Source organism: Chenopodium album, chromosome 24 (assembly GCF_948465745.1).
Source record: "Chenopodium album chromosome 24, dcCheAlbu1.1, whole genome shotgun sequence".
In the NCBI taxonomy this organism is placed as follows: Eukaryota; Viridiplantae; Streptophyta; class Magnoliopsida; order Caryophyllales; family Amaranthaceae; genus Chenopodium; species Chenopodium album.
Window position 1 is genome coordinate 5864043 of NC_137857.1, and position 19142 is coordinate 5883184.

A 19142-nucleotide genomic window follows, 5' to 3' on the forward strand; every position below is an offset into this window, starting at 1 on the left:
GTTTTGCCACCTTTAATTTTCTGTGTAATGTTAGAACATTTTTCACAAAGTCAACCACTTAAAATGACCTTTTGGCCAAATTTTCCTTTTAACTGTTAGATGATTAAACGAGCATAACTATTTTAATTAAATGAGCAAAAAAACAAAAATAACCCTTGAATGAACCTTGTACCCAAATACATATAACAATCTTTGATAATTGATATGTGAACATTTTTCGATGTAATTATAGGTAAGAATGTTCATCCAGAGCATAAACATAGTTCACTAGCTAACTGGTAGATTGCTGGGCAGAAAAATGGTGTATCAGACATTCAGATAAATGAGCAAGCTTGAAGATATTTGATTCAAGAGAATAAGTGATCTTTGGCTCATTGATATGATAGCGGTACACCAAGTCTTGATACTTCAGTAATCAGTAGATTTCTAATAACACCAAATAAATTACTGCATAGAACTTGCATTGAGTTAACTGTACCACTGGAAATGATGGTTGGCTTCTAGTACGAGTATAAGACACAAAGACACTTTTAAGACTCAAGTAGAATGACATTGTAATAGTCCGTACATACAAGAAGGGGAGTAATATGCTCACCAGTATTTTAATTAAAAAATCAAGATAATAATAAGGAACTTGATCGATAACTCCATGATGTTTTCAATCAACCTTAATTAACTCCTTAAAAATCAATGTTAAATGATTTGACAGAGGAACAAATCCAAAGACAGAGAAAAATAAAAACAGAAAACAAAATAAAATCCAGCCAAAGTATAATAGAGTTACCAACATATTTCTTAGACCAAATTACCTTGTAAAAATGTGTAACACAGGAATAACATTACACAAGAGCAACGCGACTCAATTAATGCTGAAAATTCTACAAAAATTAGATATATAGAGTATCCTAATTAAAATAAACATTACTTTAACAAAATGTGTCCTGTAGGGTGAAGTAACTTATAACATATAAATGAAACTATTGCATGAGGAAGGGATCAAGGCTAAAGTCTCCTCGTCCTGTTGTAGTTTCATCATTTCCCTGCATAAATGCACTTGCGTGAGTACATTATAATAGAGGTTGATCTGAATACAAAACAAGACACCTCGCTCCCTAAGATATATATCCTCCATACATTAAATACAAAGAGGATGCAATGCACTGTTGTAATCAGTAAATGTGGTCATACCTGTTTAAGAAACCTCCCCAAGACATCCTCTAAAGATTCAGAACTACTTTGCCCTTGACCACAAAATAGCTTTGTGTCATCCAACACATTTCCTTTTAATTCATCTGCAGATGAGATCCCATTACAAAAGTCAAGCGCGTCATTTTGACTAGTCTGATTTTGAGCATTAACATGAGTGGTGCTACTAGCAGAGACATTGGTTGAAAGGAGATTTTGAGGGCCCTGAATTGTAGGTTGCATAGAAGCCCCCCATCTCGCTTTGAAATTAGGATCCATTAAATTAGCGGCACCCCTAAATCCTATGCCACTAATATTTGAAAAGGATGAAATGAGAGATGATTGTGGTAGTGAGGTTCCATCGATTGCTGGAGAAAGTAGAGAAGGCGGCTTATTCATTTGCACTGTTGCACTAATGCCTTGACACGAACTAGTATTTTGGTTTGCAGAAAAACTCGATGGGTCAAACTTCACAAAATTATTGTTGGAGTTGCTTGAGTTTGTTTGAAGCATTGGAGAAGAAGAGAGGGCTCTAAGACTAAATAATCCATCAGTAGTGTTCAAGCGACCAAACATTCCTCCTCCTTGTTGTGGTAGAGATGTAATACTAGGAAATTTTCCATTCCCTGCAAGGCTGCGATATATTCCATAGCCTCCTCCTATGTGTGCATCCTCAGGATCAGCCCCGATAGAGCCAAATTTGCTTCCTGGCTGCAGACTCATACCAGAATTCACCTTTCGAAGATAAAGCCTATATTTCTGAAATAATGTAAGAAGGATTTCAATATTAGGCATTATTGTTATTGCCAACATAATGTTAAGTACTTAATCAATCAACATATAGAGTGAAAGAAAGAAAAGTCCATATATATACACCTGTAAATGGCTTGCAACCTTTTCTCTTGTAAGTCCTTCAACGTTCATTAGGTCAAGAATCTTCTTAGGAAAAGCCTCTGCAAAAGATTAAAAAGAAGTATGCAACTAATCAACAAAATGCTAAAATCTATTAATTAAAGAAGTATTTCGATCTACTTACTATCAGGGCCTAATTGGTTGACAGCATCAACAAACTTCTGATGTAGCTCAACCGACCAGAAAAGTCGAGGCTTTTTCTGGGTTGATGGGTCTTCATTCCCAGGGCTACCCTCTTCCATTTCATCATCGTCATCATCATTAAAGTCATCCCCAGAACTTACTTCAGTGCCTTCTCTTTGCATCTTATTTTTTGCCAAGCTAGCTGCTCTTCGTAGAGGAATATGCTTATTGTTCTTTCTGACAACATGCTGCCATATATTTTGTAGCTCCTGAATCCTCACGGGTTTCACCAAATAGTCACAAGCTCCATTCCTAACGCCATCCATGACTCGCTTCGTATCGCTATAAGCTGATAGCACTATTAGTTGAAAAAGGTTTATATTAGAATCTCACCATTTACAATGGGTAAAACTCAACAGAAATAACATCCATGAAATGTTACTCTGTACTGAGTATTACTACTAATTGTAGTGGCTTATTTTATAGATTCAAAGAATTATCATCTAAATAGATCAAGTCATTGACAAAATTTACGGAGTATATTATAATTAATACTGGAGGCAAGGATCGATCCCGTCCCGTAACCTTGAGGTTACGAGATGGGAGTGCTACCATCAAGCCAACTCTACATCCTTAAGATTCAAGATTTATAACTAGAAAGATAATTAGTTTAAAAGCGTGAAAAAGAATGAAATATTATCTTTTTAAAGAAATTTAAATTGATTGGGTTGGATTGGTATTAGTCTGGATACAGCAAAATCATATGTGGCATGAGTGTATGACAACCTAATTTGACAATTTAGCTTTCTATTGGAGTTGTTCTTAACAAAGCGAAAATAGCGAAAAGGCAATAAGTATATATTACGGCATTCAGTTAACTTTGAAAATAGCTAGAAAAATTTATATCAAAAGTAGGTAAATGTTTTTGTAAATAGAAGTTTTTGCTACGGGAATAGGTTAATACGAAGTATTTTGATAAAAGAGAATAGTTACATTAAAATTAGATATGTATGAGGAAATTTGTGTAAAAAAAAATTGTATCAATCTATAAAAATAATTGAAACAGAACCAATCAACAATGGGAAATGCTCAAAATAGCAAACGTAAGCATTTTTCAAGAAAGGAAAGATGATCAAATTGATTCTAAAAACTTAATTTATCAAGGTAGATATTTGTAGGATGAGCTTACTAATGACAGGCAGATTCATTTCCAGACCCACAAGCTGAAGGAGCTTGATACCATTAATTTCCGGCATCTCAACATCGGTGATCACTATATCAAACTTGTTTTTGCTTTCTTTCAAAAGCTTCAGCGCCTCCTTTGCTTCATTGGTCGTCGTGACTATTACCAAAACAATAAAATGAAATAAAAAATAAAATAAAAAATTAGAACTTGAACAAGGAATAATAAAAAACTTATATTCTCAATTTCTCATTGACACAAATTTTCAATAATATATAAAAATATTCATGCTCAATTGTCAACTAGTAATCATGCTTTGAACTTTGATGGAAGGATCGAAAACAAAACTCATAAGACATTAACACATTGCATTTGATGATGTGTTCCTAGTGTATTGTGGAAGATAGTTCCTTTTTTGTTTATAAATGTTTATTTTGGGATACGAAGTAATAAATAATTACAAGGTGTATGCATATCAGATTATCTCTTATGATTGAAAGACCTACTCAACCAAAAAGTTTTTATATATTCTATTATTTTCAATTGATGAAAAATATCGCACAATATACATATAAATAAGGGTTTTTGAGACAAAGAAATAAAGCAAATGAAAAATAAAACTTAAAATAAAAAATGGATGAGTAAAATGAAGAAAGGAGTAAGGTGTAGCCGGAAAAGAAAAACAAACCTTGATAGTGACATTTTTTAAGGAGAGTGTCCATCAACTTGAGACAAGTAGTGTCATCATCCACAACTAGAACCCTAAGTCCCATAGGGAATCGCTCACTTTCAACTAAGTTGTTCATTTTTAAGTTTTGAACGGAATTCAGATGAATAGGATTCTACAGTATGTATGTACAGCATAAACCTTAGGGGTTTGGTATATATATTGCATATATATGTAATTATAGTAGAGTTAAGACCAATAATTACATGAATTAATTTGAAATAATAAAAATTAATTGGATAAATTTTGGTGGAACTTGAGATGGAAAAGACGATGAATGATGTATTAATGATCAGATAAAATTGTTGAATGTAGAAAAGTCAAAAGGGGTACAATGAGGGAATTTAAGTGATTAAATGTCAAATGTGCAAACAAGGTAGCTTATCCCACTCTTGCTTCAATGTTCGATGTCTCTTTAGCTGTTCGAATCCATTTATAAGGTAATAAACTCCTCTTGTCCTACTTTTTATTTTGAAGTCCACTTTTCCTACTTATTTCTACCAGTACTAATCTTACATTATTATTATCATCATAATTTCGGTGCTATTTATTATTATCATTTAATTCATTACATGCTCCTAATTTTAATTTTATTTATTTATTTTTTGGATATTCTAGCTGCTCTTATGGAATGTTGTATATTCTCCTTTATTTTATAATATTTGTTTCTTAATTTCTTTCCTTTTTTTCAAGATTTTTTTTTCATACTTCGTATTTCTGTTACAAATTATTCTTTTATAATAATACAAGTATTTTTAATACTCCAATAGATTCACAAATTAATTATAAGAAAGGTTGTTTTCTAACCATTTTTGTATATGGCCTTAATAAGAAATGATTTATTAGCTATGATAACCTGTTTAATACTGGCTTATTTATACACCACATGTATGGAATATATATCAAGTACTTTGTATACATCTAACAAATTCAACCTTAGATTAAATGTATTGTTAGTAGTACTGTAAAATTTCAAACCGAAACCGTTTAACTGCCCGAAACCGACCGACCCAAATGAGAACCGAACCGATTAAAAACCGATTTTTTTGAAACCGAAAACCGACCCGAACCGTATTTTAATAAACCCGAAACCGAATCGACCCGAATAATGTTAAACCGTATAAAAACCGAACCCGTTAACAAACCGAACCAAATATAAACCGAACTGAAAGAAACCGAACCGAAAAAGAACCGAATCGTATCTAACCCGAAACCGGTTCCAACCCGAAACCGTTTAAACTGGCAAAAAAACCGCTTACACCGAACTGTTAGCAAACTGCTACCCGTTTGCACCGAACCATTTAAAAACCGAACTGATTGTAAATCGAACTGGTTATAAACCGAACCGTTTATGAACCAAATCGCTTCTAAATCGAACTGTTTACAAACTTTTTTATATAATTAAATGGATTTTTTTTTTTGACGGGAATATAATTAAATCGAACCGTTTACAAACTTTTTTTTGACGGGAATATAACTAGTAAGATCAGTATGACTAAACTTGAAACAGAACATAATATGTATTTATAAAATCAATGAGAATTTGTTTATAATATGATGCCTAAATATGAAATGATTCGCGACTTTATATAAAACTTGTGAACGCAAAAGGTTAGCAAGTATTATCAAATTTCAAACCAAAACCATTTAACTACCCGAATCCAAACAACTCGATAAACAATTTATTTTTTGAAACCAAAAACCGACCCGAACCGTAATTTAGTAAACTTGAAATGGAACCGATATGAATAACGTTAAAGTGGTTAAACCATCGAAGAACCGAACCAGTTATAAACTGAACCGAAAACCGAACCAGTTAAAAGCTGAACCGAAAAAGAACCGAACCAGTTATAAACTGAACCAAAAAAGAACCGAACTGTTTCTAACCCGAAACCGTTTCCAACCCGAAACTGTTTGAACCGGGATAAAAACCGTTTACACCGCACCGTTAACAAACCGCAACCCGTCTGCACCAAACCGTTTACTACCCGGACTGTTTACAACCCGAACCGAATTAAAACCGCTTAAGAATAAACCGAAACCGAATCGAACCGATAACTATTTGAACCGAACCAAAACCGATCCATGAGACAATTAAACCGATTCCAAACCGACCCGATTAAATATCGAACCGATTTCAAACCGAACCGAAACCGAACTGTCAAACCGTTTTGACAGTGCTAATTGTTAGTGAAATATACTTGAATTAGTGTATTATACCGGCCTGAGTGTTAACTTTCTCCGCCTTAATATTGATACAAAATATATGACTACTTTTGCTTTGAAAAGTTGAGAAATAGAGAGTGAGGAGATTATTTTATATAATTAAATGGGATTGCATATGAATATGATGATAAATAATAAATACGTAAAAGTTAGCCTACAAGAATAAATAAAGTCTAGTGAATAAAAACTTGGAAAAACGGATGGATAAAAAAAAAGGTGAGTACAATTTAGAAAAACAGGAAGAATTTATGTTAACAACTTGGTTAGAAATCTTTGTTGAATTCCTAAACTTTGTATTGAAAAAGAATTGCTCATTTAAAGCTTTGTTCACTTCACCTTAAAAAAATAATAATGTTCAAAAACAATTTTAATTCAGCAAAATTAATTTATGTTCGACTACCAACATATTTCTAGTTCAACAAAAATAATTAAAGAGTATGTTTTGTTCACCAATAAGTTTAATTAAATTAAAATAAATTCAGTTCAGGAAAAAATAAGTTTAGTTTTAGAAAATAACCAAGTTCGAATTACAACCATAACAAGTTTAAACTAATTCAAATAATTTCAGTTAAGATTAGTGAAAATCAGATGAATAGAACGACACGCCCTTAAGTTAGAATTCAATTTTTTTTTTTTTTGACAAGCTAGACTTCAATTCTAGTGATCCTCATTGATATAAATATTCGGTTTAGTTGGACTAATAAAATCCAGATACTAACTGATTACCTAAAAAGACATGTAATAAATTCAGAATCATAAAAATTAATTAGTTATCTATATTGAGTTTCGGTGCATTCATACGTAAATAATACGCATTGATAAAAACAAATATCCAGCTTGGTTGGACAAATAGAATCTGTATACTGAGGGCTTATTCATATTTACTGAATTGAGTTGAACTGAACTGAATAAACTAAACTGAATAAAACTGAAATGTATATTTTACGAGAGAAGAAAAATTGGAGCTGAACTGAACTGAAAATAAACTGAAGTGAACAGGCCCTGAGTGATTAACATACTCCCTCTGTTTTTTTTTATGCATCAGAGTGACCGGCACATTTGCCGAGACTCTACTTTGACCATAAATATCTTTAATTGTGTATTAGTAAAAATTGTAACAAAATTATATTATGAAACTAGACATTATGACGAATTTAATGATATATAATATAATAACATTTATTTATTTTTTAGAGGTGAAAAAATTAAGTCAACCATGATATGTGAATAGTGCAATTGTCAAAGTGATGCATATAAAAAAACGGAGGGAGTAAAAAAATGGAAAAAAAATGACGTGTAACAAAGTCTAATTCGGTAAAAGCCGTAAAACTAATTGGTTATATATACTTAGGGGTCGTTTGGTTCGCCCAAGGGAATCAGAATGGAATGAAGAAAGGTAATCAAAGAAAACGGAATGAAACCCATTCTTTTTAGCATGTTGTTTGTTTTCAAAAAAACACTCAAGAATCACACCACCACAGCACCACCACAACACAACCGCAACACCTCCAAAATTTGAAATTTAGCAGTCAAATTAATCAATTAATCGATAAAATCAACAAGAATTGAAGCGAGAGATCAAAAAGGATTACTTTATGAACGAAGGTGTGGCGCTTATCGGGAGCCAATTTTTCAGCCATGATTTTAGTGTGATTTGGGCGTTGAAGAAAGATTGGGAGGGGGTGGTTTTCGAGAACGGGAGGGGTGGCGAGGGTCAAGACAAGGGAGGGGTAGAGAAGGACCGATGATCTCCGGCGACGATGGAGGGAGGAGCGACGATCCACGTGCGACCAAAGGCAGCGACTAATGAGGAGGGAGCAAGGTGGTCGAGGGAGATCGGTGGGGAATGAGTGGGGAGCAAGGTGGTCGACTGACGACGGCGACGGCGGAGAAGCGATGACTGGGGAGAGGCAGCAAGGTGGTGGTTGGTGGTGTAGTGGTGATGAGGGGAATGGGAATGCAAAAGGGGAGGGGGTGGGGAATGAGTTTAGAGGGAAAATGGGTGAACCCAAAAATAAAAAGGGGTAAAGGGAATGGGAAAATGTGTCAAACAAACAATAACAAAGGGAATGAAACCCTCTCATTCCCATTCCCTTTGTTTATTACCCCCAACCAAACGCCCCCTTAGTGTCATGGCATTCAAATACACAAAAAATGTAACAAATCAGGAAACGTAATACTCACATTAATGACAGTTATTAATAAGTATTCTTTCTGTTTTGCTAATTTTTACACGGTTACAATAGCAACGCAAATTAAGGAAAAGTAGAAATAAGGATCATGCATGTAATTAGTTATGTTCTCTTCCATCCCTAAATAAAGTTTGCATTAGAAAAGTAACATGGGAACTAAGAAATGAGAGGTTGAAATACTAAAATTACATGGAAAAATAAAATTGATAATCATTTACAAAAAAAAAAAAAAAGAAAAGAGACAAAATGTACTTTTTACTTATTCAATGAGAAAAAAATATTAAAGTAAACAAGTGCACTAATGCTGCACAAAGAATAAGAAAAATTAGAAGGTACTATTGACATTTCATATAATAAAGATAATAAAATTGAGGGTAAATGAGTGATTTTCAAGGAACATTAAATAGTAAAAAAAAATAATAAAATAAAAAAATATAAAAAGAAAGTTACTCCGAGTCTATTCATATTTATTGAACTGAGCTGAACTGAACTGAACTGAACTAAAATGAATGGAGCTGAACTGAACTGAATTGAACTGAATAGAGCTAAAATGAATATTTTATGGGAGAAGGAAATTAGGAATTGAACTGAATAGAGCTAAAATGAATATTTTATGGGAGAAGGAAATTAGGAACTGAACTGAACTGAACTGAAATTAAGCTGAAGTGAACAAGCTCTCCGTAGGAACTATATTTAGGATCACCAAAAATGAAATGTGAACTATATTTAGGGACAGAGGATGTATTAAAGTGGAGAGAGTTAGAGATTTGTTACTTAGCTCCTTCGATGTTAAGTGTTACATTTTGACTTTTTTTCACTATTCCACATTCCACAATTATCATGTTAGGTCTCAAAAACTAACCTAGCCAACCCTATTCAAATGATTCGAATAAATCAAATACTAGTTCAAATTTCGATTTGTATGTAATCGATAATTTAGCAAGACTCATATTTAAATTAGACCCGATCAAACTCAACGTCACCATACCCAAACCAGACACCTATTGACTAGCTACTTAGAAACCTTTTTAGTCGATTTACACTTCAAAGCCATGGATCTAAAAGTACATTTAGCCAAAGTTACAAGGAAGAATAATACATACAATAAGGGCCAAATATGAATTCTGTAAATCTCAACCAAACAGCTAGCACTACAACATAAACAAGATGATCAAACTTCTGCTCATCCAATCAATAAATCTACACATCCAACTACATCATTATACACTCATTGAGACATTGACCCTAACTATATGATACATGATGAATACTTCGAATCCAATGATAGCTAGCTTAGTGATGAATTGCAAGAATCAACCTCCGCATTTCCACCTTGATATGTAAAAATGGCATTGCCTTAAAAGCACATACACGCAACGTTGCAGTGTTGTACCATTATATTCATTCCCCTCATCAATAGATCTTTTGATCCCATGCACATACACCAGGGGCACAAAATAGTCCATACAAAAATTGGTGCTATTTGATCAGTTTAATATGGTCACCACCACCCTATATAGCTACCTCCTACCGAATCCTAGACATCGATAGTGCTTGGATTCGGCTATACTTGGGGCCTCAGTAAGCTGTTTTTGTGGCTGAGTGATGGCCAATTTCTCCATCGAGTTAATGAACTTCCGCAAATGCTTGATGTACTCTGGGTAAGTCTCTAGATTACAATGACCACCACCCTTTACCCATAATGGCTCATACTTATCTTTTGATAGTTCCCATAGTCTCTTCCCATGCGACAAGTCTACGATTTCATCATTTGTTCCCTGCATATACGTATACCAATGATAGACCAAGATAAGGATGTTAAGATATTAGCAGGTGTATTAAAATAAGTAGTTTATGTGCGAGTTGATGAAATAAATGAAGGCAATGGATGCGCGCTTACATGTATAACAAGGACAGGACAGGTGACATGCCGGATTTTATCAATGTTCTGCAAATATATGGAACAGATATACGATGATGAAGCAAGTCATTGATTATGTTTTTCATAAAAAAAAAGTAGTCTAGAAAATAAGGCAGTAAGTAATTTAAAAAAGAGCACGTACTTTGAAAATGTCAAACCATAATGTAACCTTGAGAGGATAGAGGACTCGTATACCAGAAAGAATAGCACTATGAAGAACAATACCCCTTAACCTGGTCATGCGTGATGCTAAATGTAATGTGGGACCACTTCCAACAGATTGGCCATACAAAATCAAGTCTTCCTGATTAATGTTATACTCTCTCTTTAAGCAATGGTAAACAGCTTCAATGTCATAGTACGTGTTATATTCGGTTGGCTGCCATAACATATAATGCATACACATACATTAGTTATAATGAAAATTCTATACTAGTCGTTTTAAATATGACTACTATAATGTTTTAATGATTATGCAGTTCATAATTGACTTATTTTTCTCGGATTAGTGATGTCCAATTACTCACACAGTCACACCTAACATATTCATGATAAATTGATACGGAGTAATATTACTCACATAGTCACATTACATTGGTCAAACACAAAACAATACTAGTCGTATGTAGCTAGGTAAATGACATGTATGCATACCTTGCCAGTTGAACCTCCGTATCCTGCGTAATCATAACTGCAAATTAAACCAACAATTCAAATATAGAAATTAATGAAACAATTATCTTTGATACAAAAAGGATTAAAAAAAAAAAAAAGAAAAAGAAAAAACCTGATGATATTGATACGAAGATGAGCCCTGAGCTCAATAAAGAGATCTTGCAACTGACCAAGGTCAGCAGCATTACCATGAGAATACAAAAGGGTAAATCTTGCAAAAGGATGTTTCCAGAAAGTGGCGACAATTTTATTACCACTTTTAGTATCCAACAAATGAACATCTACATTTTTATCAGATGTTATTCCTGATAAAACCCATTTTCCTTCTTCTTCTTTTTTAATCACATCATATGTTGATGGTTCTGGTGGGAAGAATGCAAACTTCGCTGCTATATTTGATGTCGCATTCCCCATTTTTTTCTTTAATTTTCATTCAATTCAATCAATATTAATAATTTCCCCAAAATGATGATTATTTACAATAAAATTTGGGGAAACCGGAAAGAAGTGAGTGGAATTGGGATTTTCAAGAGATGAGGAAATAAAAAAATGAGAAGAAAGGAGAAAATGTATCCGATCTAACCGGGGTGTTGAGTTGGGAATTCAGGGAGGAATTAAATTTCTCCTCCCCTGTTTTTTGTTCTACTTAATTTATTTTTTTTATTATTTTTTTTTTATAGAATATCATGAGGATGCCAATTCTAATTCTACTACTTATCATATTTGACCAATAGTCAACGCTCATTTGTTTTTTTATTAGTATTTTTAATAATCAACAACCAACGTGTTTAATGTTCAATTAACCAAATAAATATTCCACTCTATATCCAGAAAGCATGAGTTTTATTTGCATTTCCACAAGTTTTTTGAAAGCAATAAATATACTAGAGAATTTTTATCGAAAAAAAAGGTAAGTTGTTTACTCCGTCTATCCCTAAAAGTTTGACCATTATGACTAAAAGTACGTAAGTTATTTACTCCGTATTTTTTTTTATTAAAGCAAATAAACAGTTTGATTTTTCAAGTACCAATCATTTCAATCTTAGCTTCATTATCCACACCATCATTATTATATTGATCTTAATTACAATTTTAGGAAAAGTGTCTAGCCCATACATATTGAATTAAAACCATCGCAAAAATTGAGGTATAATAAAAGTCCTTATTCTTAGCAATAAAAAACACTTTGATTGTATCCATGTTGTGTGAGAGTATTACTTCTTGGACAAAGATTTCATTTTCTTAACATTATGTTTTTTTTAATCTTTCTTTAGATGCTCAACATGTCACTCTGTATCATGGAATAAGAACTACATTATTAAGATAGACTTGTAGAAATTAAAGTTAAAAGTGCCTTGGCCTACTAATATATTTCTCCTACATTTTTTTACACCAGTTATATACAATTACATTTCTTACTTGTATTAGATTTTCTTTTTTTTTTGAAAGAATCTTACTTGTATTAGATTTACATGTTCATACTTTGTCCTTTTTAGCTTTTTTTATATCATTTCCAAAATTTGAAAATTCTTTGATTTCTAATTCCCTTTAGATACCTGTCATAAAGGTACTCCTTCGGTAAACACATACAGTACATGTTTGCTTTAATAAACCTGTGTGATCTAAGGAGGGAATGATCAAATGTTTGCTTTATTTTTTGAGCTTAAGTATAGGCCGGTCAACACAATTAAAACTTGAGATATATGAGCTTTAAAGTTTAAAAACTCCAAATTAGACTCTTGCTTAGATTTTAGTATCACAAACCAAATTAATTGAATTTTACTATCCCATGTTTGAGATTGGCCAGCTTAACCTGGACAAGGAGTAATCAACATAGTGTTTTCAAATACACTGTGATCATCCATTTGGACACCATTGTCATTTTCTAATTTAATCCGGAAAGAAAATAAATACCACTATCATAATATTAAAGTGTGGTTCGAAATTTTTTATTTGCCTCTGATAGAGTAACTTTCTAAAGTATAAACCAAAGAGGATCGAGAATTCCTTATAAATGATAATGTTACATACTTACATTGTATTTGTTAGATTAATGTAAGTAAGTAAGTTGTAAGTAAAATAAAACGGAACCTTATTATATTATAGATACGGTGATTTTTCAGGCTGTCAATATGACTTAATGATAATTTGGTGTCTTTTCATAAAAGGCGTAGAAATTTGTGAGGAAAAAATAAATTCTTAAAATAAGTAATTGTTTGATACCAACCATCTAATGTTCAAAATTAGGTGTCCCTAAAAAAAAGCTAAAACCATCAAATATATATAATTCTAATAAGACATATTTGTTGTCCTCCAAAGAATAAGGAATCGACCTAACATCTATTCTATTTACTTTGTCTTGTTTAATTTCCTTCCAAGTATAAGAGAAAATACCCTCCTTATTCCAACTTTTGCTCTCTTCTTTCCAATATTGGAGGATAAAATTAAATTATAAATTGGAAAAATAAAGATAGATATTAAGTTTGTGTATGTTTTTCCTCATTAGGTGCATAATATTTAATTGAAGAGAGGGAAATCTCTCTCTTCCCATCCATCCAAATGGGCTCTAGTGGAGAACTCTCTCTAGAGCAAATAAAGAACGAAAATGTTGATCTTGTAAGTACCAATTCAATAACAATTTTTTTTTTTTTTGAATAGCAAAAATATTTCATTAATTAAAAGTCATACGATATATGCAATAGAGATTCGACGTTAACAAATACATAAGATATTGAATCAAATAAAATTTTGCTTCATAAAAACTTTGAAATTGCTGAATGAGAATCAAATTTCGTTTCTCACCATGAGAAACAGGGAATTTCTCTTTTGCCTTTATATATAATTACAAAAGAAAATTAAAAGAGTTTCTAACAATGAATGCATGGGTTTTAATATAATGTAGGAGCAAATTCCCGTGGAAGAAGTATTTCAACTATTGAAATGTACCAAAGAAGGCTTAACCTCCACAGAAAAGAATGAAAGGCTCAAAATATTTGGCCCAAACAAACTTGAGGAAAAGAAGGCAAGAAACTTATATTGATATATATGATTTGTTTCATGTTCAATGTTCTCCAATTTTTTTTTATTATTATTGTCAAGTTTTATATTACATTGAATGCATGAATAAGAATAAAACAATTGATAAAAATTGTGCAGGAATCCAAAATCCTGAAATTTTTGGGTTTTATGTGGAATCCTTTATCATGGGTGATGGAGTTGGCTGCTATCATGGCTATTGTTTTAGCAAATGGAGGAGGCAGACCTCCAGATTGGCAAGACTTTGTTGGAATTGTTGTCCTACTTCTAATCAACTCGACTATTAGCTTCATCGAAGAAAATAATGCAGGAAATGCTGCAGCCTCTCTTATGGCCAACCTTGCTCCCAAAACTAAGGTAAATTATTCAATACCATTGCATTATGTTTTAATTTAGGAAAATACGTGAAAAAGAACATTTTAAGAGAGTAATTTTGTGAAAAAGGAACTTTTAAGACAAAAGTTGTGAGAAAGGACCTTATAAGTTATATGAGGTTGTGAAGAGGGACATTGGTTGGTTTTCCGGCTAATCAATGCCTGATTCTAGCATATGACACTGAAAAAAGACCCTCAATTACTTTTTTTTCCCTACGTTTCCCCTCAAGTGCCTAGCATGAGATTCCTCTTAAAAGGTCCTTCCTCACAAATTTTCCTTTAATTTAATTTGTATGTACTTAGGGCGGTAGAAGTTTTAATCTCATTTACATTTATTCTTTCTAATAATTATTGTGTGTGTGTGTCTAGGTATTAAGAGATGGCAAATGGGGCGAGGAAGAAGCATCTGTTCTAGTTCCAGGAGATGTAATTAGTATTAAGTTGGGAGATATTATTCCGGCAGATGCTCGTCTCTTAGAAGGGGATCCCTTGAAGGTAGATCAAGCTGCCCTTACCGGTGAATCATTGCCTGTCACTAAGAACCCTGGTAGTGGAGTCTTCTCTGGTTCTACCTGCAAACAAGGTGAAATTGAGGCTGTTGTCATCGCTACCGGTGTCCATACTTTCTTTGGCAAAGCTGCTCACTTGGTAGATAGCACCAACCATGTTGGCCATTTCCAAAAGGTAATGATTTTAAAGGCCCCAGTTAATCTCTGAAATTAACATTTCAAGTTAATCTCCTCTCATAACTTTATGCATTTATTTCTGTGCCACTTTAGTATTTCACTTTTATTATTTAGAAAATAAAAGTAAAACAATATGTTAGTGAGAGGAGATATATTTCCATGTTTATCTCAGAGATAAACGTATGTATGTGATCTCATATTTAATAAATTAATTTACTTGTTTGTTGAATCAATGTACATACAGGTGTTGACTTCCATTGGTAACTTTTGCATTGTCTCGATTGCTGTTGGTATGTTGATTGAGATTATAGTGATGTTTCCCATTCAACATAGGAACTACAGGGAAGGCATTGACAACCTCTTGGTTCTTCTAATCGGAGGGATTCCAATCGCGATGCCCACAGTGTTGTCAGTGACAATGGCTATTGGTTCTCATCGATTATCCCAACAAGGAGCTATCACCAAGAGGATGACAGCCATTGAAGAAATGGCTGGTATGGATGTCCTATGTAGTGACAAAACCGGTACCCTCACCCTTAATAAATTAACTGTTGACAAGACCCTTATTGAGGTCTTCTCCAAGGGTGTAGACAGGGACAATGTGGTCTTGTTAGGCGCTCGTGCCTCTAGAGTTGAAAATCAAGATGCCATTGATGCTTGCATAGTTGGAATGTTAAGTGATCCTAAAGAGGTAAATATACACAAACGAATATACAAACATATTCCTCAATATATATTCTATTCACCTGATTTTCATTGATCTGAACTTATCTTAACTTATCTAAACTTATTAGACCTTATTAAAACTTATTTTAGATGTAATTTGGACTTGGTTAACCCTTATTAAAACTTATTAGACCTGATCTGAACTTATCTGAACTTATTACACCTGAAATAAGTGAAAATATGGTGAACAGAACAGACCCTTAGTTTTTATATATTTTGTTTGATCAATTGTTATAGTTGTAGATTTTTTAACTTGTTCAAAATTTCTTTTGTCTTGTAGGCAAGAGAAGGAATAGAAGAGGTACATTTCCTACCTTTCAATCCTGTCGAGAAGCGTACTGCCATTACTTACATCGACTCAAACGGAATTTGGCATAGGGTTAGCAAAGGTGCTCCCGAACAGGTAATAACTACCAAGAGAAAAGATATGGATAATTTTGTATACTCTAAAAGGTAATTTAGATTTTTAAAAACATTCTCTTGATTCTCATTTTTTCCCCTCTTTTTGTACCTTGTACAGATCATTGAGCTTTGTGACCTTAAGGGCGAGCCATTGAAAAAAGCTCATGCTGTGATTGATAGTTATGCTGATCGCGGACTTAGATCTTTAGCTGTTGCTAGGCAGGTAATGTATGATACTTTTATTCTTTCCTTTAAAAGGGAAAAGAGTGAATTCTCATATACATACTTCGTATTTATAATAAGTATTTTGTTAAAAACAACTTTGATATATTAAATTTACACTATCTTGGCTTAGACCGTGCCAGAGAAAACTAAGGAGAGTGCTGGCAGCCCATGGGAGTTTGTAGGCCTCTTGCCACTTTTTGATCCTCCAAGACATGACAGTGCAGAGACTATTCGTCGAGCACTTGATCTCGGTGTCAATGTTAAGATGATCACTGGTGACCAACTTGCTATAGGAAAGGAGACCGGTCGTAGGCTTGGCATGGGCACCAACATGTATCCTTCTTCTACCCTTTTAGGACAAAACATGGACGAGTCTATTGCTTCGATTCCTGTGGAAGAGCTCATCGAAAAGGCTGATGGTTTTGCTGGAGTATTCCCCGGTATAACACACACGTACCCTTCTTGCTCAAAATTCAAAACCAATGGCTTATCTTATTTTTTTATAACACAATACATTATATGCAGAACACAAGTATGAGATTGTAAAAAAGCTCCAAGAAAGGAATCACATTTGTGGTATGACTGGAGATGGTGTGAATGATGCCCCTGCACTAAAGAAGGCAGACATTGGTATCGCGGTGGATGATGCAACAGATGCAGCTAGAAGTGCATCAGACATAGTGTTAACCGAGCCAGGGCTGAGTGTGATAATTAGTGCAGTGCTAACTAGTAGGGCCATCTTTCAAAGGATGAAGAATTACACTATATATGCCGTTTCAATTACCATTCGTATAGTGTTTGGGTTTCTGTTGGTTGTCCTTATATGGAAATATGACTTTCCTCCTTTCATGGTCTTGATCATTGCCATCCTCAACGACGGTACCATAATGACAATATCTAAGGATAGGGTGAAGCCCTCACCAGTGCCCGATTCCTGGAAACTCAATGAGATCTTTGTCACTGGAATCATTCTTGGCAGTTACATGGCTCTCACTACTGTTGTATTTTTCTTCATGGCACATGATACTGAAGTATTCACTGTGAGTCGATCGTCATGCTACTATTCAACTAATATATTTGATAGAGTATAAACATAATCATAGGCCTTATAAAACATAATCCTGAGCCTCAACCATCAACTTAAGCTTTTGATTGAGTTGGCCCTTTAACAATAATCTTCGAGTTAGATCCTAATTAAAATCCCTATCTAATAACTAGTAATATGTTGGTTGTGCAGGATTGGTTCGGTGTAAGACCAATCAAGGCCAATGATGATGAACTAACAGCAGCTTTATACCTTCAAGTGAGTATCATCAGTCAAGCGCTCATATTTGTTACCCGATCAAGGAGTTGGTCTTTTGTAGAACGGCCGGGTATTCTTCTAATGTTTGCCTTCCTTGCTGCTCAACTAGTAGCTACACTCATCGCAGTATACGCTGAGTGGGACTTTGCTAGGGTGACCGGTATTGGATGGGGATGGGCTGGAGTTATTTGGCTCTACAGCATTGTCACTTACATACCCCTCGACATCCTTAAATTTGTTGCTCGTTACTCCTTAACAGGTCAAGCATGGGACAACATGATCCAAAATAAGGTAACATTGAGCCATACTACACCAATTCGATCAATGCTCCAATATAAGTATTTTATATATATTTATTTTCATATTTTGTAGACTGCTTTCACTACGAAAAGAGATTATGGCAAGGGTGAACGAGAGGTGCAGTGGGTCGTAGCTCAACGTACCCTTCATGGTCTCCAATCACCCGCAAATGATGGCTTGTTGAATGACACCAATAACTATCGAGAGCTGTCTGAGATAGCTGAGCAAGCCAAAAAGCGAGCTGAAATGGCAAGGTATATTTAATCTTTAGCTTTTAATATATATAGTCTTCTTTTTCAAATATTGTATACACTTAAAACTTTCTTGTTGTAATTGTGTATGCCGAAAATGAAGATAAATTCAATAGTTTATTATCATGTATGATAGAGAATATTACTCGAATATTCTCCTCATAGGTATAGAATTCTCTATCAATGTAAAATTGCAAATGGTTCGAACAAATATTAAAGAAGTTATTTGAGTGCAGGCTGCAAGAATTGCACACTTTGAAAGGACGCGTTGAGTCTGTGGTTAAGACCAAGGGATTGGACATTGATACCATTCAACAAAGCTACACTGTATAAATGAAGTGGATAATTCCAAGCATACAGAGGAATATGAATGGAAGTGGAAGAGACAAAGTAATTAAGAAATAGTTACTATGTTTTAGGATTAACTATTAGTGATTAAAATTTCATTGCATAAGGTTGTATACTTGTATTAGACCCAAAAAAACTACACAAAGAGGGGAAAAAAAATTGAATGTTTTATAATATATAGAATGAAACAATTTTTCTGCACATTTAATGCATGCATTAAATAAAAATGATTTATACCAAAATTAAAGTTCTCTAACTCCGTAGTTGATACTCCCTCCATTTTATTCAAGAAGGAAAAATCGTTCGTTAGTTTCATTTTAATACAAGTATTAATGTTGCATTGAAAA

At 33.6% G+C, this 19142-nt stretch overlaps 3 protein-coding genes across 3 annotated transcripts; 1 reads left to right on the plus strand and 2 right to left on the minus strand.

Annotated features, from left to right (window-relative positions):
• Window positions 1-977: 977 nt before the first annotated feature.
• On the minus strand, window positions 978-4209 carry LOC145610449 (two-component response regulator ARR10-like). The gene is made up of 6 exons (XM_081665791.1): window positions 4092-4209; window positions 3410-3562; window positions 2222-2578; window positions 2062-2138; window positions 1189-1944; window positions 978-1040 (listed from the first exon to the last, which is right to left on the minus strand). Exons 1-6 carry the CDS (start codon window positions 4207-4209, stop codon window positions 978-980), a joined length of 1524 nt encoding a protein of 507 aa, XP_081521917.1.
• A 5305-nt stretch (window positions 4210-9514) lies between these two features.
• LOC145610333 (uncharacterized) lies at window positions 9515-11761 on the minus strand. The gene is made up of 5 exons (XM_081665660.1): window positions 11257-11761; window positions 11124-11160; window positions 10612-10848; window positions 10449-10496; window positions 9515-10326 (listed from the first exon to the last, which is right to left on the minus strand). Exons 1-5 carry the CDS (start codon window positions 11556-11558, stop codon window positions 10069-10071), a joined length of 882 nt encoding a protein of 293 aa, XP_081521786.1. The 5' UTR covers window positions 11559-11761; the 3' UTR covers window positions 9515-10068.
• Window positions 11762-13703: 1942 nt separating this feature from the next.
• LOC145612461 (ATPase 8, plasma membrane-type-like) lies at window positions 13704-18780 on the plus strand. The gene is made up of 12 exons (XM_081667831.1): window positions 13704-13760; window positions 14047-14166; window positions 14301-14537; window positions 14924-15238; window positions 15485-15931; window positions 16247-16369; window positions 16487-16591; window positions 16724-17033; window positions 17119-17633; window positions 17831-18187; window positions 18269-18450; window positions 18684-18780. The coding sequence occupies exons 1-12, from the start codon at window positions 13704-13706 to the stop codon at window positions 18778-18780; spliced, it is 2865 nt and encodes a 954-aa protein (XP_081523957.1).
• Window positions 18781-19142: the final 362 nt, after the last annotated feature.